Genomic DNA, 21,553 nt, shown 5'->3' with positions numbered 1-21,553 from the left:
GAATTTAGATCACTGAGATTAAGAATGTTTCCATGTGGTAATCCTTCATTTTTTTAATGTTGTTATTCAGAAAATGCAAATAGTATAATCTTAATGGTAAATCTTACAGAAAGGCTTGTGATAAGATGTTTATCTACTTTCTTTGTCTTGAGCAAACAGATCTGAACGGAGCTGAAGCTAGATTTTTTCTAAATGTAGTGAACTCTAATTTTCTTTTTTTCCATGCTGCCAGTTCCTAGATCTTTCCTGCAGTTATTATTAAGAATTTGAATAAATTTAAAGTGAGAATTTAATTAGCTTAGGCTTAAAATATACTTAAACTCTAACAAACTGGTTAAGAATATGTTTTGTTTCTCTGAAAGACACCCGAACTCCACCAAGCATTAAGTCTTGCTATTGTCTTCACTGGGGCCTGCATTTCACCATATATAGCTATTTAGTAGCACCGTGGCTAGATGGCTCTGTCCATTCTTGTGAGTCAATTATTTTAAAAGACCTAGCTTGGCAATTTTAAAGGAAGGGTTTTGCTGTGAAACCAGTTTATGCAAGTACAATCTAGGAGTCCAAGTTTAGGGCTGAAGATTTGGGTTTTTTTTTCTTATTATTATTTACTTCTGTGACACAGTGTACCTCTGTGTAACCTAAAAGCAGTAAAAATATTTTTAGCTATGCTTAATTCAACTTTTTAAGCTGTTTTAAAGCATACTTAATGCAACTTCTAAAAAGTGCTTTGAAAAGCTTGAAAAGCTTTTCTATAAACAAGAAAAAGTAGATGTCTTATAATAGCCTTCTAAATCCCTACTATGCCTCCAAGCTGATGGTTTAGCTTCTTAAAACACCAAGCATGCAGAATCTTTTATAGAACTTAATAGCAGCTGCTGAGAGCTCAACACTTGTCTGTTCTATTTTTATTTATTTATTTATTTTTGGACCACTTCGAACTCTGCTATACTTCTATTTATTTATGGTTAAGTAGCATTTCTGACACATTTAGCAACAGAGCTCCTGAAGAAAATGAACTTTGCATATTCCAGGCTCACTGACTGGGTACGAAGATCAGAAGGTGGGTAGGAAAGCACAAACCATAAACATGTACATTAGGCAGATATCAGAGAGCATTTGGTCAAAACAGAGTGGCCTGTGTCAATTTCATCTCTTCTGGTGGTACATCTACACTAATTAGTGACTAGGGTGTCTAATCTGGCTACCTTACATGAATTATTCCACCTACCCCTAAGTGAGTCTTGCAATGTATCAAGGTCTGCATAAAGAAGCAATGTAAATGAGGCCCCAGTGAACTCTGCCATCACAGCTAGATTGCCACGCTCAGACCTCTCTTGGGTAATTCAGACTGTGCTGAGCAATAAAGTCATAAATTAATGTGATGGTACACATTTAATAATCACTGTAACAATTTGTTTTATACCTCTCAGAGAATTATCAAAATAAGGAGTTTGTTTTCCAACATTGTTTTTAAATTTAGAAGAGACTACTTAACAGCTCTAAAAGGAAATGGCATTTAAATCTAAAATGAAGTGCAAGAAGTCCTTTAGGCACTTAAAGATAGTTTCCATCATATGTGTGTTGCAAAAGGCAACTAGAGATGAATAAATAGCTTACCTGTTACTTGAAGCTCAGTGGTACTGTTTAGAGAACTGAAAATATATTTTATAAAGAATTCTGGTGAGGGCAAACTTGCTTTCCCCATACAGACTCCTTGGAGAGCCAGAGTAATGATTAAAGCAGCCAGGCGTGGAAGAGTGTTTTCATCAGCACCATCTCTGTCCATTATATCAGCATTTTTCTCCAGAGTACTCACATCAACACACTGAAATCAGGATAAAACGGCATGAAGACAGCCCTGGTCACCTCCATTTAAATAATCAGAGTGACAGGAGGAGAAACTGGAGAGAACACTTTCACAGACAGCCAGGATAGAAAAAATACTAAGATTAAAGCTGTAATTGACAGCAGGACAGCAAATGTGAACCAGAGGACATTTTCAGGAGAACAGGCGTAGAATAAAAAAGCCTGAAATTTTACTCAGTGTCTGATGGGGAAGAAGTACAGTCCTTCATTCAGGTTATTTTTCCTTGGTGTCATTTTCATGCTGTTTCTGTTATTCCCATGTCCTCCTCAATTGCATCTACATCTAATTCCAGAAAGTGGCAGAAAAGGGAGTATTTTTTATTAAGGCACAAGAAATTGACTCAAATAATACAGACTTCAACTCTTTATCTCAAACTTCAGAAAGATTTCTCTCAATGATTTTAGTTCCCTATCTATTAAATGGAATCAATAATTTGTTATCTGGGGACAATATGGAAAGATATAATTCTGCAGATAAAGGGTGACTTCCCTGCTAGGTGACCAAACAGGAGCAGTTGACAGTTGTGTACACCCATGTGTGCAGGTCTGAGTGAGGGAGCAGGGTACAGCTCTCTCAGTTACCTGGAAACTTATCCCTGTTTTCTTCCATTTCTGCCTTTCTTGTTTATTTTCACTGCAAACAGTTGGGGTTTGAGAGAAACAAAAACATTGGTGAAAATTACTTGAGTTCATTTGTCTCTAGCCCATAATAACTAAATTGAAAAGTCAACTAGACAAGCCAGTACAGTAATAATTTATTTCGCACGTACACATCTCTATATATGCCTTAAACACTGTAGAGAGGAGGCTGGCATTTCTTTTGCCATCCATCCATTATACATTTACATTTCCCCAACCTGAAATTTCACTTTTCATTTAAAATAACGTATTAGCTGCTACGACTGAGAAGAGGATATTTTCTGTGAAACCAAAACACATAAAGAGGCAGTAAAAATGCTATTCTTCTATTACCACCCTGCATCATTGGTCCTTTTCCATAACTTAAGTGTTGTGATTCTAAGCATTAGAATCACACAGACTCAGAATTAGTCTATAATATTTTGAGTATTTTTCATTAAAAAAAAACTCTTTTCCCTCTTGACAGTGAGCGGTGAAGTCCCAGTTACTGAACAGGCTTGACAACCGATTATACTGCCAGCATAAACAGACCACACAGTAAAGCACTTTATGGATTGTTATTCTATCTTGACATGCCAAATACCCACCAATGCCTCTTTACAGTTGCCCAGATACCATTGGAGTTCTTGGAAATCAGCACGTTCACCAAGCCTCAGAACCAAAAGTACTGGTCAATGAATAATTTATGATGGGAAACGATTATACAAAGAACACAGAAAGAGGAACTGGAGGCCCTCAGCATTCTGCTGCACAGCCAGGACTCCTAGCCATCTTCTGTTTGAGTAGGAAACTCTACTACAGTCTGGTGTAAATTAAAATCTAATGAAAAGAAAAGAAAAAAGGGCAAATTCAAACTTTGCAATAAACCAAATTTAGCTGTATGTTACGAACAGATCTAAGGGGCTTCTCACAGCAGGTCAACCTGTACTTTTGGAGCTGTCTAATCTGGCACAAACTTATTTTATTGCCTTTTACAAGGAAAACAGTTTTTCTTTAGATAGTGAATTCAAGAGTATTATTCCATTATTTTATAGACCCTACTTGAGATAAGAAATAATAAACAGTGGTGAGAAAACTCGCTGTATGCTTCCTGACTTAAAAAGGATGTTTTTGGCCGAATATAGTCAATATGCTTTTTTTAAAAAAACTTTAAATTTAATCTTATCGTTATCACTCTTTCTACAAGGCATATTCATGCTGGTAGATAATTAGTCACAAATATGTGTCCCAGCTGAAGGAAACCATCATATCTTTGGACAGTTTCCTTATTCCACCCTGCTTTAGATGAATGTGGAAGTGCAGGGCCTGGCAAGGATATCATTACAGCAAAATGATTCATCATTTCTGCTATACAGCCAGATCAGTTTTGGAGTTGTTCTGCTTTATACCATTTAAATACAATCACTGCTAGTACATCTATAATAATAAATACAAGAGATGAGAAAGTATTTTATGTCCTTGAAGCCAAGTGCAAAATCTTGCATGTACATGGCTATGCTCTTTTCTCTCTGTCCTAAGCATGGCAACTGCATCTAAATTACCTGTCGGGATTGGTCCCTAATATCTTTTAAAAGGGTGGAAAGGAGGACCCGTGGAACTACTGACCTGTCAGCCTCACCTCTGTGCCTGGGAAGATCATGGAACAGATCCTCCTAGCAGCTATGCTAAGACACATGGAGGGCAGGGTGGTGATCCGAGGCAGCCAGCACGGCTTCACCACAGGCAAGTCCTGCTTGACCAACCTAGTGGTCTTCTATGATGGAGTGACTATATCAGTGGGCAAGGGAGGAGGTATGGATATCATCGATATCATCTATCTGGACTTCTGTAAGGCCTTTGACATAGTCCCCCACAGCATCCTTCTCTCTAAACTGGGTACATATGGATTTGATGGGTGGAGTGTTTGGTGGATAAGGAACTGGCTGGATGGTCATATCCAGAGAGTAGTGGTCAATGGCTCAATGTCCAGATGGAGATGGGTGACAAGTGGTGTCCCTCAGGGGTCCATACTGGGACTGGGACTGTTTAATATCTTCATCAGTGACATAGACAGTGGGATTGAGTGAACCCTCAGCAAGTTTGCAGATGACACCAAGCTGAGCAGTGCAGTTGACACACCAGAAGGATGTGATGTTATCCAGAGAGACCTAGACAAGCTAGAGAGGTGGGCCTGAGAACCTCCTGCGGTTCAACAAGGCCAAGTACAAGGTCATGCACCTGGGTTGGGGCAACCCTCAATATCAATACAGGCTGGACGAGGAAGGGATTGAGAGCAGCCCTGCAGAGAAGGACTTGGGGGTAATGGTGGATGAAAAGCTGGACATGAGCCAACAATGAGCTTTTGCAGCCCAGAAGGCCAACCATATCCTGGGCTGTACCAAAAGCAGTGTGGGCAGCAGGTCGAGGGAGGTGATTCTGCCCCTCTACTCTGCTTTAGTGAGACCCCACCTGGAGCCCTGCATCCAGCCCTGGAGCCCTGAGCACAGGAAAGACATGGACCTGTTGGAGGGAGCCCACAAAAATCATCTGAGGACTGGAGCACCTCTTATACAAGGACAGGCTGAAAGAATCAGGGTTGTTCAGCCTGGAGAAGAGAAGGCTGCAGGGATACTTTATTGTGGCCTTTTAGTACTTAAAGGGGGACTACAGGAAGGATGAGGGCCATCTCCTTAGCAAGGCCTGTTGTGAGAGGACAAGGGGTAATGCTTTTAAACTAAAGGAGGGTAGATTTAGACTGGATATAAGGAAGAAATTTTTTACAATGAGGGTGGTGAAACACTGGCACAGGTTGCCCAGAGAGGTAGTGGAGGCCCCATCCCTGGAAACACTCAAGATCAGGTTGGACGGGGCTCTGAGCAACCTGGTCTCGTAGAAGATGTCCCTGCTCACTGCAGGCGGGTTGTACTAGGTGGCCTCTAAAGTCCCTTCCAACCTAAACCATTCTATGATTCTATGATCTATGCACCATCTCACCAACCACGTCTCAGTGGACTCTGTGGAAGTGCTCAGTAGCACATGCCAAAAGCAAGTCAAGGAGAAGGCTAGTATTAAACAGCATGTACAATGAAAGACCAACGATCAGCCCATGCTCTCACACTGATATTTACCAGTTTTCTGGAGGACCATGATACTGGCACAATGCCTGAACTAGCTTAAAGGCATTATATCAATAATAAATATGAATTTATTTTGACTCCTGTTTTCTTTACCTGGGTTTCAGAAGTTTTAAAATGTTGCCTTACAGCAGCCAAAATATCTTCAGTTTCATTCCGTGAAAAATAATAACAGTCTTCATCATGTCTTAAACTAAGCATACGCTGTAGGTAAAATTTGTAATCCTTATTATTCAAGCTGAAGTCTGAAGAACACACATCTCTATGATGAAGAATGTAGTAGAGAAGAATAAGAGAAATTCTCTCAAATACTTCTTCACTGAGATGATCTTCTAAATCTCCACCAGCTGTTAGTAACAAAGCATCTGGTTCAAGGCACTGTGAAAAAATAAAAATAAATGGAAATTCAACTCAAGTAACACACTGCCAGTCATCTGCAAATACAATTAGAGAGGATAACAGGAGAACTCAACTCTTATATTTAAGGGATTGAACCTAAGCCTACACAGATGCAGGCTGACGGAATAGCAGGAGGGGGGTGCAGGTAATTCATTGCAGTTCTATGGTTGCAAGATCACACTGTGGTTTTTTCCAGACCCTCTTCTGTTTTTAAGAAATGTCGAGTATCAAAGGGATTTAAGATTTACTACAAAACAGGACTAACTCTAATCAATCATTGCAGAGAATTGAAAGTCTTCCACTGGCTTCAACAGACTGTATTTCTGGTTATAAATATATTAAATAAGGGCTATGGCTATTCATACTTTCACCTGTGCATTCTATATGTGTTTATATTATAAAACAAAGACCCTATCTGGACTGTAATTAATTCAGGGTATGTAAACAGAAGTTATATCATATTCAGCGCACTGTTAAGAGCCTTAATTGACTCTGCAATTGTACAGCTGTTTTTATTTTTTCTCAGTGAATTCTGTTAACTGCAATAATTTGGTCCAGTGCAGAGAAGCCGGCACAGGTCTCAACACCATTTAGTCCTCCAAATGCATTTCAAGAGGGATTGAAATGATATAATCACCCTGTGCAGGCTTTTTATCTAAGCACAGATTTTTAAATATATATATAAAAAAATATGTGTATATATAAACTCCTTTCATTTTTCTTGATACAAAGACACTTTTCCAGAAACTTTTGTCAGCGCAAGCACTAGTCTTTAAACCAGAAGACTACTAGAGCTCTATGTCAGGCTATGGTAAATAAGATGCTGGATTCCATAATAAAGAATCTTTCTTGAAGGGATGCTGTATTGTCATTCATTGTGTGGCTGTTTTTTGCCAACTGGTTCCTTTCCAAGCACGTTATAGGCATGTCAGCTAATCTCAGTTATTATGGTAGAGCAGCCAGACTGTACATTTCAGAGAAGAAATTACAACACATTAAGATTCTGTGGGAGGATCAAAACTGCACTCTAATAAATTAATGAATTCAGACAGAAGCTAGTCTGTGAGACTAAATTGTTTGTGGCTACAAGCATGATGTGTTGGGTGGTGTGGCTCACCTTGTATGTTACTTCGTTTTCCTACACAGAAGCTGAGTAAAATCAAACACACTTGTGTTCAGAAGCCAATGTTCCTTGAAGGAATTGAGAAAGCTGCTACTTTTTAACAGAAACAATTATAACAAAAATCCTCACAAATAATCTGAAAAAAAGAGAACTGTGGATGGGAATTGCCAAATTAAGTATTTATACTTGTAAATAAACAAGATTACAGTATGATCCACTGTGCCCTGCCTACATTGTCTATCAAGGTCTATAATTCTAACTTTTTCTAATGCATGTTTCTGAGCATTAGTATCTGGGATAGGAGGAATAATAGACATTCTGTTTCTGTCCCAGAAGACCTCAAGTTAGCCAACCAACCTTTTCAAACACTCAAGAGTAATACAATAAACACACTGCATGCAGTGGAAGATTTTCAAAGACTTCTATAACATTTCAAAACACAGTGAAGATAAATTGTAATCAGTGAGGCTGTTGTTTGCTCTTGAAAGGAAGATGACTGAAAAGGAAATTGCTAATTGGAAGCAGTTGCATTGTAAAAGATGCAGCTATTTCATAGCATATGGGTAGTCCATAGAGCGTGGCCTTTAAGGAGATATCAAAAGGATATAAATTGGTTCATCACTGGTTATTTTGCTGTTACTAGTATTTTACAGGCATAACCAACTGCATGGCACTTGGTTTAGAAATGCTTATCTGTTATAAAAAAGAGACCACCTTTGAACCTGGGCACTGAACCCTGAGTTTCTTCTGTTTAAGAGACCAGAAGATAGAAAAAAATCTCTTACCACTGCAAGAAATATATGACTTTCATGTGCTTAGGAGATAAAGAAGTGTCAGTTGCCATTCAATAGCTGCCAGCCCCTGCCCAAAGAGTCTTCGGGCCAGTATGTAACAACAAACCAGAAAAGCATCTAAAAAAGTGTTAAACTGCACTCCTTTTAAATACCCATTGGAGACATAATTAAAAATTAAAAAAAAAAAACAAACACAAAAAAAACCCCAAACAAACACCAAAAAACCCAAACAAAACCTGAAAACAAAGTCATGTGGTATGGCTGGAATCCTGGATTTAGAAGGGAAAGTTGAGTCTGAAATCAATTAGTTATTCCCAACAAGCATGGGAAGGAAAATGCCAGGCTAAGGTGGGGCATTCTGTTTCAAAATTTGACAGTCTTGAAGGATAGTGCTTCTTGCACAGTTTTTGCAATCTTGCTTACCAAATCTTGTTAAATCATCATGGAAGATTTCAGCAGAGTGCCATGTGGGCTGCACAGGACTGAAGATGCCATCTCTCTCACATGGATTTTCTACAGACAACTGTGTTCATGTGGCACTGGCAGAACAGTGTTACTGACACAGCCAAAGCTGAGAATTACTGGAAATAGTGAAAGTCCTAAAATTCTTCCTACAGGGAATTTCCAAGATGAAGTGTAAACAGAGTGGAAGTCCTGACCAAAGTAAGCCCCAGCTAAGTTCTTCTTAGACATCTTCCATCCAAGGATATGGTGGGCATGATCTCCATAAACACATCAAAAATACAAGAGAAAATATGGCAATCCATAGAAGCAAAACAAAGAGGGAGAACAAGAAGGCCTAGACCCCTGTTTTGTGAAGTTTAGGAGGACTCTATATCCATTACTGTTTAAGACACTCTCAGCTTTTGATCTGCATCTGTATCTGGTACATATCCATTGCCCATATGTGCAGAGAAAACTGCACAATCTGCTTCATAAAAATTACCCATTTAGGGAATAACAGGCACCTACATTATTTATGTAAGAAATTTCACATTGGGGGTCATGAAAAATGGAAGCATTTGTAGAAAGGGCATATTAAATGAGTAGCCATTTACTGCACAAGAGAAAAAGATCTCCACTGGCTTGGCAGATTGCCAAAAATAGTATGTTGTGAAAGCATTCACCTTTATGACCATCCTCCTAATTCTGACATAAAGTGACACTGTGCTGTATGTAGGTCACAGAACAATGCCAGAGCTAGAGTAACGTAATCAAAGCCAAGACGGACCAAGCCTTTTGTGGTCCCTTTCAGATAAGTTCCTCACTTATCACTGTCTCTGTCCTACCAGAAACTACGATCTTATTCACTTGTTCCTTTCTTTGTCAAGTTGGGAATCAGTTCTGAAAATATTGTCAACTCAACTAGACAACCAAACCTTCTGTGAAGCTGTACCCTGGACTATTTCCAGTTTCAATTTGGAGTTGTAGATTCATTCTTCTGCTTTTGATTTTCATTGACCTGAACTGCTTACCAAAACCCTCCCATAAATCTTGAATATTTCAGTGAAGTAGCACATAAATCTGAGACAATCCTGTCTGCGTTTTATTTTTACGAACTAGAATCCAGAACAAAAAAAAAAGTGGCAGAACTGGTCCCCAAGTTTTACTTATATCTTTCCACAGTGGAAATTCTCCGTGTCCCAAATTCAAGCTCATGCTTTTATAGTTAGTTCAGGGTAACACAGAAAAGTCTTTGTTGGAAAGTAAACACTTGACAACTTTTAAAGGAAAATTATTGTTGTCATGCAACTGAAGCATGGAGTTTTTAAGGAATGCCTGTCATGTTTGGAATATCTCTTCATGATCTCAGACAATAAATATTAATAATTCAGAATGAAACAATTAAAGCAGGGACAACTTTTTGCTGCAACAACAAGCCCTTCACATGCTTAGGTTTTGTATTCAGGAGAGTATCACTCCAATAAATAATTTTAGAACTCACTGACGATCCTGTAAAGATATCCCTCATTAATTGAAGCACTAACCAGATTACAATCCTCTTGCATGCCATAAATCCGCTGTGGGCACTCAGCTCTCTCCAGTAATATTTTGATCAGTTCTCGTGAGTGGTTCATGTGGAGCTCAGTGTTGTCAGCTGAAAGAACGCGTAAAACTTCCACCAGATAGCCTCGGCTGGGAGCATAGCTGCCATCCTGCCCATGCTCTTCCCCAGGCTGTCCTTCAGCAATGAGCACGCTGAATATGAAAGCAGAACATACCACCCCAAGAGCTGGATGCTTGGTCAGAAAACACATCTCCTCTTCCTGCAGTGCTTGATCTGCACTGAATGTTGGACTGTTGTTTGCACTTCACAGCTTAAACTTGAAACCTGAGGAATCTGAATGGTAAAGGGGAAAAAAACCCCAATGCTTTAATTAGTGTGAATGCAATATGTTTGAAAGGATTTATTAATTGGTCAGCTAAGCTGATTTGCAGTGACAAGCTGTTTTTGAACAACAGGGAGCCTGTAAGGGCTTTACAGCCCAGAACAGCAGGAAACTAAGAAAACCATGCCCTTAAAACTTCTGTAGAATTACCAAGAGGTTGACTCAAAATGCCCTTCACTCCTCATAAAAGTGTATGGTTTTCATTTCAGTGTTATGTTACTGAATTCACTAATAATCTTCTTCAGTAGGAATAGGAAAATACCATAGCTTTCACTTTCATTCCATTATGAAACAGGTTTTTAGTAGCAAAAATAGCTGTAAATAAAGATTACTAGTCTAATTCTGATACGAATGTTCAGTAATCACACAGCAACGATACAGAGAAGGTTTTATTTTCAAAACACTTTACCAGCATTACCAAACTCCAGCTATATAACACAAAATAGGAATGAACAGAATGTACTTAAAAATTAGTGATATTTTATGATCAGATGAAAGAGTTACAAAACTAAGGTTGTGATTTCATTCATAGAGCTCAGTGAAGAAACAAGACAAACACACCAGAAGCAACAAGCTTAACTTGTTAACTCTAGATGCAAAAGACACTTTGTAAATCTGCCTTGTCACCATCCTTCCTAGTGTACCATCGTCTCTGCTTCAACAATAATCTATCTCAGTATCAAAGCACAAGAAACATAAAAGAGATTCAGTTCTGTTTTCCACAAAGAGGTTTTCATTTTATTGATGGGCAGACACTGGCAGTGACATACAGTTTCAGATGATAGTGCACATGTGTTAAACAGCCACAAATAAGTTCAGCTTCTTTTAAGTGCAATATGGTACGTGTGTGTCTTATTTTAAAGGAAACTTTGCGAACAAAGTATTTAAAAGGAAAAAAGAACTCCTGAATTCAAACTGGCATTAACTCAGATAAAGGTTAGTATGCTTCTAGATGTTAGGAAATCTGTTGGTGTTTGGATATATTATACTGTTAGTAGCATTAGGAATATGTATAATTGTTATGAGGATGCACTTATTTCTAAACATCATTTTCTTACCTTCTGAAGGGAAAAAGAATGCTTGTATATCTAGCTTTGTGGCCTTCTGAATCCTCAGAAGTATTTAGCTGCTGGAAGTCCGATGTTTTTAAAATTCCTTGATGGTGCTCTGGAAGCTGGAGAGGATTAGTTTATTGCTGCCTTGCAAAGTTTTCAGTTGCTATGGAGAGAGCTGCTCTTAAGGTAACAATGGAGGTGGACAGGAATAAGTACATGTTCTTCTTGGCAAGTTCTAAGCATCATGTTATTAAATGTATTTCACATATTTTAGTAGTTATCATTTTCATCCAAACAGCCTATTTTAGCAGTGCAAGATACATAAAATCTACTGGAAAATGTATTTCATTACGACGGATAACACTTGCAAGCACTCTGACTGTTCTCTATATTACTATATTATCTGAGCAATTTTACAACAAACCTGATTTTCTTTTTTGCATCAAAACATTACTTCTTTTTGCAAATATGAGAACAGAATAGAAATAAAAATCTTTTCAAGCACCTCCATAGAAAAAATGGTATTTTTCTTTGGGAAACACTGTCCATGGAGAACAGGCTCTTTCCTCCCCACTTATTCTGTGCCACATTTGCACCATTTGAAAAAGCTGGGATAGCTCAGACTGCAGTGCAACAAAATTTCTTCCACTCAGATTTTCCAGAGGGATGCTGTTACAAAGTTGACATCAACGTCACCAAGTCATTACGATATTATTGCACTGGAAGTTAGTGAAACCTGTCATGACTGACAGATTTCCACAGCGACAGGTGCACCAGTCATATTACTCTCCCACCTTCCAAACCTTCTGTGTGGTAATCAAGAATTAACATCTCAGTTGGCTCAACAAATCCTGTGAAGCAGTAAGCCTGTAGTAACAGAAACATCACAATTCTCTTTAAAGCTAGATTGACAAAATCCCGGGACTCCAAAAGGCTGGTAATGTTTCCTACAAGGTGGTGAGCTCAAAGGGAAGAACCTTGTTTTAGTAAGGCTGAGAACTGGCAACTGATATTGGCTATAAAAGGATTTAAACTGACGGCACCAGCTTGAGTGAAGTGCAAAATACAAACAAATGTTCTCAAAAATACAAAGTACAAGTACATGGAAGTATGTACAAACTCTTGAATGATCAAGGCTGAGCTTTTAAAAAGTTAGTCCTATTATTAGATGTTCAAGTACAAAAAAAAACAACCCTCAGATTTGTACCAAAATACCTTTTACTTCATAAATTACAAAATATATTTATCAAACTACCATTGCCAAATATGCAACTTTATGCAAACAAGAATTAGAGTAATTTTAATCTCAAAGATTTATTTTCAGATGAATAACTGAAAAGCAGAAACACATGATAATACACATCTCCACTAGCTTTTATATAATTTGCTCTGTGAAACAAAGCTAACTACGTCCAGACTTGTTCCACTAATAAAAATAATGCCTCAGATAATGAGGGAATAGCTTCCAGCATTTAATTCTGGGGATTGCTCAATATCCAAACAAACACAGAATAGGTTTATCTGTATATAATTTGGTGTTTTGTATATAATTACAAATTGAAACTAAGAATTCATTCTATCCAATTAATGTGTACAAACAGAGGGTGAATTGTTTCAATTTGTTGCAAAAAGCTAACATTTAAAAACACATTTGATGATTTATAACTATTGAAAGCTTCTGAGAGAAGATTTACATAATACTGGCTTTATCTTACATTAATATTTATCTTACAGGGGGATGGTAACAAAATGACAGGTTCAGTGTATTAAAAAGCAACAGGTAATAAATGGTACAGGGTACTATGGCTGATTTCAAAGGAGACTTCACTTCCGTTCTTAAGACTAAGTGTTGCAAACCTCCTCTGGCTTGTAACTGAGTTTCTCAGTGGTGGCAAAATAACTGATGGGGACTCAAGCCTCAGCCTCTGCTTTTACCCCTGACACCAGAGCATTACATGTGCTTTCAGTCATGCCACTGTCAACAACGAATTCTTCTGGCTACACAACGCTTGGATTGCTACTTTTGACGTAGTTGCTATCATAAGTTGCCAAGTCCTTTTTCCAAACCATTCCGTAGTAGCATTGCTCCCCTACTACATACCCGTCCTGATGCTGTGCCAACTGATAAAATGGGACAGTCATAATAACAGAGCTGTATCATTAGATGCCTATTAGAAGTTTGCTGAGATACACAGACAGAAAGAATTCAGTGGTACAGTTAAATGTCCTAAAACATCCTGAAGCACCTATCACTGCTATTGTTCTCTCATGTGTTGTAAGGCTCAGCCATTTTGGCTCAAATTTGACTGTATGTCTTTTGGTGATTTTTAATAAAGGGTAAAAAAATGTCCATGCACAATGCTTGTAATCCAGTTACTCTCCATTTACTGTAGAATGATAATATGTATGGAAGAAAGAGCCCTCAGGGGAACTGGAGAACTGGGATAACTCAAATTGGGGTAGCTTACCATTCTAACAGGATGACAGACTGTATATAGCAAAACCAGAGGCATGATGAACTTAGTGATTAAGTAAGCAAATTAATATTTTTTTTATTCCATTCCACATTTATTAAGGACTTTGGCATGATCAAGCAAGGGTCTGAGCTCAAGAACTTGCAGTGATAATCAATCAGTTTTAATCAGTTTGAACAGCTACCATGGAGGGGTACTTGTAAGAGAGTAACTGATTGCTGACAGGCATAGGTACATCCCCCAGGAAAAGAAGTAACAGAAGAAATAAGGTAAAAAGAAGAGTAATAAAAATGGGAACCTCGCAAAACTCTTATTTTCATTTTATGACTGGATTAATGATCGGAGACAACTGCATATCAAATTTTCTCCACACACAAATGCAATCTTTTATGACTTAGAAAGCTCATATACTAATAACTTAACTTCCATTCTTAGTGAGTAGGAGTGAAGGCAATTTCCAAACGGCATAACCAGACACAGAACATGATAAGCACATGCAACAAGCCCTCTTTAGTTATAGGATTATTATTTATTTATTTGGTTTTAATTTTAAGTGAACCAGTGAGACTTACTGCAGCTTATCTTCTTGTTTCTCCCACCCACGCACCTGCTGTGAGAACAAAAGCAAGTTGCCCATTCACAAATGCCATGAATAACTGCACTCTGCAATTTCCTGGTTTTCAAAGGATCGGTGAATAAATTATGTAAGAATAGGAAAACTCTTTAGAGAACTCACTCTGAGATGACAAGGACATTCCTGTGAGCTCTACCAACCTGACAAACAGCTTAATTTTATTTGTACAGCAGAACGGGAAAGGATGTAGACATCATTTTAGCAAGAACCCTGCTGAACTTCACAGCTTACTGAGAAATGCAGCTATATAACTCTTATTCCTTAAATCCTGTATAACTTGTTTTGATGGACTAAGCAAATGCAGCTTTTGCCCTTTTATTAAATGCAGCAATTATGGCAAATAGAAGAGAATCCTGTGGTACTGCAGGCTTCCTCCATGTTATTAATGTGATGTGTGCACATTGCTATAATTACAGCCATAGGTAGCATATTGACATATGAAAGAACTACATTTTGCATGTGATTTGTTCAGAATTTCAATATATAAAGCATCTTTGCCAATGAATTAATGCCAGAGTGCTGTAAAAATAGTCAGTTGTTTAAAATTACCACAGTCTATTCAGCTTCATTGGCCTCACACATCAACCCTAACAATATCACATGTATTAAGATTGCCAGAGAATTAAGATAAATGAATGCTATTTAAATTATCTGAGTTACATATATTAATGCAGAGTTATATATATTAATATATGTCCCTGGAACAAGCCTTGTATTAGTTAAGGACTGTGAAATTCACCTGTTACTCAGCAGAAAGTTTCCTAAGACCTGGAAATCTAGTTACATCAAAATAGAACAGAAAGAACTCATGGTTTACTTCCACTCTAGGCCAGCAAAGCCTCTTGTGTTTTGAGAAACGTACATTCAGAAGTGACTTCTCACATATTACAGAATTAATCTGTGACATTTATTGTCCTCAGATATTCCTGGCATGAAAGCTTATGTGGGTTAACAAAAATAAAATGTTCTTTTATATGGAAAGTGTGATCCAAAACCTCATTAACTGCCCCCATCTCACTATGGGCTTCTCCCTCACACAACCTCTCCATTGCTGACTATCTGGCTATGTTTCATAAAAAATTTTGAATGTAGGGGTAAACCATCAAGACTATTCAACAGTAACTTTAATTATAATCAAGAACTTAGTCACAGCAGCAGATATGAGTATCCTGGGCAAGAAAAAGAGCAGGCTTTGGAAGGATATATACGATGTTGCTCATTTTTAAGTTAAAAACATATGGGGAAAAATGTTCTTGTGTTCATCCTTAGGAACTTTAGCAGCCTAGCATTACTGAAGGTAGCTAAACATTGAAGTATAGCTACTAGGCCATCAAGTCAGCTTCAGCTATATCACCTCCTTCTACACTACATAGATGCAGAAATCAGGTACTAAGCTTTTCACTGCCTATTGTTTGGCTTTGTCCTGGGGTGTTATCAGAATCTATTATGTATACTGTTTGTTTCCGTTCCGTTGGGTTTCCAAAGACACTGGGCTTAAAAAGCATGAGCTGATTTTACTGACAACGGCTCATCCAGTCCAAAGCATTTACGGTCCAATTACATATGTTAAACTATAAATTTAAATATCCCAAAAGAAATATTACGTAGTATTACAGCATAGAACACCAAGTAATATTTTAATGGAAAAAAAATTAAGGTTTTTAAACTGAAAAATAACCTTTTGACCATTATGCTATTCACCTTGTAGGAAACTGACTTACGTCATCATATATCACTTCTTCAGCTATTGACTGCTGACCTCAATGCACTGGAATGTTCCTTTCCTGTTAGATAGTAATCATTTTATGCTTGAAAAGCACTCAAAAGTCCCTTTATGTAATTTGGCTTACTTCATAAAATATTTATAAATCATTTTTACTATTACAGAAATTAAGATTTCAAGCGTTTAGTCACATTACTTTTTGTTTTTCAAACTACAACTCAGTGTTCAGTTGTTCTAAAGAAATTCTCCTCACAATAAGGAAGAGTCGTTGCAAGCAAACGCCATGGTAATTGTTGCCTGAGAGAAGACTTAATGTTTCTCAAGGCCTTCTAGTCTACCTAAAAACAAAGGAAAAAGATAAGTTTCTGGGTCATGAATACAAGCCAGGGCGAGGAGAGGGGAGACAGTTTCTTTCACTCTTTTTGTCTTAAATTCAGGAAGTTTGTAGGTGGCACCAATGCTAACAATAGCTGAGGGAAAGTTGAGTGATTAGATCGGCTTCAAGTAGCAGATGTTGAAGTAATAAAGGTGAAAAGAAAAATGGAAAATCTGAGAATGGAAGGACAACAAAAGAACCCGTATTGATAAAGAACAATTAAATTTAACCAAATACAAAGTTAATTGCATTACAGTGAACTTAGTTTCCACCTTTATTAAAACTACTGACCAACTAGTATCTCCCCCCATGTAACCTAGTATTATATCCACTGTTTGGAGGTTCGGTAACAAGAGCAGTGACAGGGGAGTTTGTTATAATAAGAAGCGCTCATGCTTTATGAAAGGAAGTTTTTTACTTTTAAAAGTTGTTTATCTGTATATAACCATAGATAACCTAAACACCAGCATTCACAATGAATGCACATATGTAACCCTTAGACTATAAAGCAAATGCTTTTTCCTAGCCTATGAGAATACATACAGAAAATACAATATCAGCTACTGTCTTAACTTTGCAAATGGCGTTTGAGTTAATACACCATATATTCTTGTAGTATTATTCTGTCCAATTTAGGAACAATTCTTATTTTCTCATCAGGAGGACACACTGTTTATTCTGCTCAGTGTTGGCCACAGAATTCTTTGTATCACTAGTTCCTGGAACAGAATTGCTGTATTTTAATAACACTTCAGTGAATTTAGCATCTGTTTGCCATTGGTTGTGTGGTTTGTGTTGTTTAGTTATAGAAGAGAAAAATTGTGAGTTCAGTGTTTATTATACTGAGAAGCACCAGAATAACTCACCATACTGAGGTGAAATATTGCTATCTTCACTGGTTTGTTCTCCTGTAAATGAATATTCAAAGCAGTGTATGAAGTGTATAAGAGATCTTCTCATGATGGGCAACAACAGCGCTCATCTGTGTAAGCAGTTTCTTATGTCTGCATGTACTCTGTACACAAATATATATACAAGGAGTATGAAACAAATCGAAAGAATATGAAAGAACAATTAAAAAACCCTAGGTCTAATTTAATATGACTATTCTGTTTCTTATGTTAACACAGCAGGTTTTCCCCCACTTACTGAATTCACCTAATGAGTATGCGTGATTATAACCATAATCATTATTCCCAATGAAGTATCTTTACAATAACATTAGAACTTTCACCTTTCCTCAAAATATTTGGCTGTGTACATGCAAAGGTTACATTTGCTTCTTTTAGGATTGCACAGTCTACATGCCTCACAACTCTGGTGGATGAGTGATACATGCAGGTCTTAACCCTCCATTATTTCCCATCCTAAAAATTCTTGTTATTACACTGTAATATGCACTTGTTATGTACTATTATGTTTCACCTCATGTTTAAAACTCCAAATCTCTAATTCTTTTTGCATGAAAACCTGAATATCTTTTTTAGCCTCCTGACTCAATGTCATCAGCAAATTTAATGCCAAAAAATTTAAGAAAGTAAAAGAAAAGCCTAAAGACTTGAACCTTGGAAGGTCTCATTAGCAACCTCATGCCAGGTCAGTCAATCCCCTTTCAAAGCAACCTAGACTTTTACCCACCCTCAGTATTTCCATCTCCTTCAGTTTAATAAGTAATTTCCTAGCTGGTACCACACCAAATAGTTACAATATTGAAAATATTGAAATACTGAATGTTGAAAATATTGAACATATTGAAAATAAACCCAATATAGATGTAGATTAAAATAAAAGTTTTAATTTAACATGCAATGATACTGCATCAAAACACTTGGCAGTAGAAACACTTTCTCAGATTTTTTTTCAATCTCTTATATTGTACTCAGACTGTTTCTAGGTAAGTAAATATTTTTATTTGTTCTGGCAAATGCAGCTGGAAGTTACTAAAAATATATGCATAGTCAGCCAAGTCTGAAATTGAAGTTTGCTCCAATCCAAAACAAAGGCACAGAGTAGATAGCTAATTATAAAGACAGTTTAACTTAATTCCCACTAGGCTGCTGTTTCTTAATAACTAAAACGCTGTTAATTTAATGTCCTTCAACTTTGGATGTTAACAGCACTGGCATAACCAGGGCTCCATTCCATTCTCAGATGTCTTTTCTGGTTTCTACTTGTTTTGTCTGAGTTATACACAATGCTCATTGACCACACTTATAAATTATATAGATGGTATCAGTTAATATCAATGCAAATGCCATGGTGGACTGTGAGTTGGAAAGCAGATCTCAACTTTCTTTGACTCCCTGTCAATCCATGTCAATCATCTCAAAATCCTCAGCTCATTGCCTAAACACTTTCTGTTATCTCCAGAAAATGAATGAACCTACAGTAGGGGTTTTTTTGCATTAAGGCTATTGTTAAATCACTCCGGAGCTTGCGTCACTTAGTAGCGAAACACATGTAGGGATCCTAGCCATGATGACAATGAGTAGGAACAAACAAATAAACAGTGGTAATGCAGATACATTTTGGAACTAATAAAGAATGCTGGGTTTCAGGGCTGAAGTCTGTCTCTGTCAAGTAGCAGAAGAGAACTTTAAAGCAGCTGGTAGTGGGATAGGTGACACACCAGCGGGCCCTGAATTTCGTTTAAAATGGAAAGCCTTATAATACTCAGCTGCAAATGATCAAGCATGAGTCTTTGTAACAACATCACTCATTGTGATGTTGGTTGGTATTTTAAGCTTTAATTACCGATTTTGAACTGTTACCATCCAGACAATCTATAACTAATCAGTACCTGTAATCTCCACACACTGTTCCAAGAACAGCTTGCCTGGATTTTCTATTTAGTTCTAATTATAAGCTCCTATATGGGAAACAGTAACAGTCTGTACTAAAGTTGTCTTTTCATCAAGACAGCAATTGAAGATTTAAAGTAAATAACTCTTCCAATTTTTTAACATTTGTGCCCACAAACTACTAGTTTATCTTGAAGATGCTCCATACTTTATAACTTCCACTTTCCACTTACTAAAAACTGCTCTTTGAAAACATTTTACTAAAAATAAAATCTTTTAGAAGACTCAAGATAAGCTAGAAGTTTCCTTCATATAGTTCCAATAAAAAATTACTTCCTTCTTAGTTTTGCATATATAACTTCTATTCAGTTACAGGGAAGGATTTCAACCTATGACTTCCAGTTCACCGTTTTTAAGGACAGAAGGGATCGTTTAGGTTCATTACACAGTTTTGCATTAAAGCAGGACAAAAAACTATACCCAGGAACTTCTGAAATAAGCCCATCATGTGTTTGCATTCTAAGACATATTTATGTACCAAATTCTGGCCTTAACAGAAGCCTAATTTGAGGATCTAACTCATCATTGGGAGAGTTTTTTCAGAGCTTTGTTATCCTCACCTTTAACATATATGTGCCTTACTTCTAGCATGAATTCATTCAGTTAGGTACTATGTTTTTTCACTTTAACTTGACTAAACATCCAATACAGTAGAAAAAATGTTACAGACGTAAGCGTATACTCACCATTATCACTATATATCAACCTTTTATTGGATAAAATAAGGAAATGGATTTTAAATCTCAGAATAAGACATATTTCTAAGGTGTTAACTGGCTCTTAAAGCTTTTTTCTGAATATTATCACAAGTTTTCCACATGTCTTATTGGAGCTCAGAATTTTTACCCATTATTCCAGTGCAGGTTTACACTGAGATCATATATAAAGAAAATAGAATTTCCTACTTAGTACATCTCAGCATTTGTATCTACAGTTGTGGCCACCATCTCACCCACAGTACTACATAGGGCACTCATTTTCAGCTAATTATCCACCACTTTATCAGGTCAGTGCTCCAGGGCACTTTCCCTCATTCTGTCAGTGTGACTCCCGATTTTTTTTTTTTTTTTGACCTTGGAAGCCTTCCTTAGATTGCTAAAATTCTGACTGTTCAATGAATGCTTCTTATGGAGTAAAATGTTTCCACCATTTTTTTCTGGTGGAAGTTCTACCTTCTCCATAAATTTTGGCCTTAGTATTTTCTTTTTTTTTTTTTTATTCCAGTGCTGAGAGAAATGTGGAGTGGCATTTGATCAAAAACACCCTCCTGAAAGCCTAGTCTCCTAATTTGACAACTCATTTCAAGTCCTTATATATTTATTAACTTGTCTTTCATGATTCATTTAATTAGAATCATAGAATCACAGAATAATTAAGGTTGGAAAAGACCTCTAGGATCATCAAGTCTAACTGTCAACGCAACACTGCCATGTCTCATAAACCATGTCCTGAACTGCCACATCTACACATTTTTTTAATACCTCCAGGGATGGTGACCCCACCACCTCTCTGGGCAGCCTGTTCCAATGCCTGACCACTCTTTCACTGAAGAATTTTTTCCTAATATCCAATCTAATATCTAATCTAATTAAACCAATATTGTTTTATGGGATCCTACAAAGTAATTTTTTTTTTAAATTGCAGAGTCATTCAGGAATCAGGTGAAAGCTTCGTGGCAGTCTAGGCTTCTGCACTGTTACCTCTATCAGACAAGTTCATACTCTTATGAAAAAAACAATCACATATCTGTTTCCCATATAATCACATTGATTAGTATTTACTATGCTACTGTGTTTTAACCCCTCACTTACTGCAATCTAGAGCACCTTTCCCTGCTGTTGGCTAGGATTAGTGTCTGGTGAAATGGCCTAGAGACACGCAGTCAACCGGTTCACCCTTTTTAAAATGTTGGAACAATTTAAGCTTTTATTCCATTCCGTGACATTTCACCGTGCTCCAAGATGTGGGTTTTTTTTTTTTAAAAAAACATTAACAGTTCACAATGCTCGTGTGAGTAATGCTTCTGGCTAAGTATATGCTATCCTGTCTGGCAGATGTAAAAACATTTAACTGAAATAATTACTTGGTTATAACACAGTAGAA

General features: G+C 37.2%; 1 protein-coding gene across 1 annotated transcript in view; it reads right to left on the bottom strand.

Annotated features, from left to right (window-relative positions):
* Nucleotides 1-10,268, bottom strand: part of SLC39A12 (solute carrier family 39 member 12) — a 35,121-nt gene extending 24,853 nt beyond the window's left edge. The window contains exons 1-3 of the mRNA XM_064444735.1: nt 9,926-10,268; nt 5,718-5,999; nt 1,621-1,828 (exon numbers count right to left, since the gene is read on the bottom strand). Of these exons, the coding sequence (XP_064300805.1) occupies nt 1,621-1,828; nt 5,718-5,999; nt 9,926-10,195 (760 nt within the window). The 5' untranslated portion in view covers nt 10,196-10,268. The remainder of the gene's footprint in view (nt 1-1,620; nt 1,829-5,717; nt 6,000-9,925) is intronic.
* Between the last annotated feature and the right edge of the window lie 11,285 nt (nt 10,269-21,553).

The sequence above is a fragment of the Phalacrocorax carbo genome, chromosome 2, assembly GCF_963921805.1.
Source record: "Phalacrocorax carbo chromosome 2, bPhaCar2.1, whole genome shotgun sequence".
Lineage (NCBI taxonomy): Eukaryota > Metazoa > Chordata > Aves > Suliformes > Phalacrocoracidae > Phalacrocorax > Phalacrocorax carbo.
Note: the sequence above shows the minus strand (reverse complement) of the source record. Positions and strands in the feature narration are given on the sequence as shown.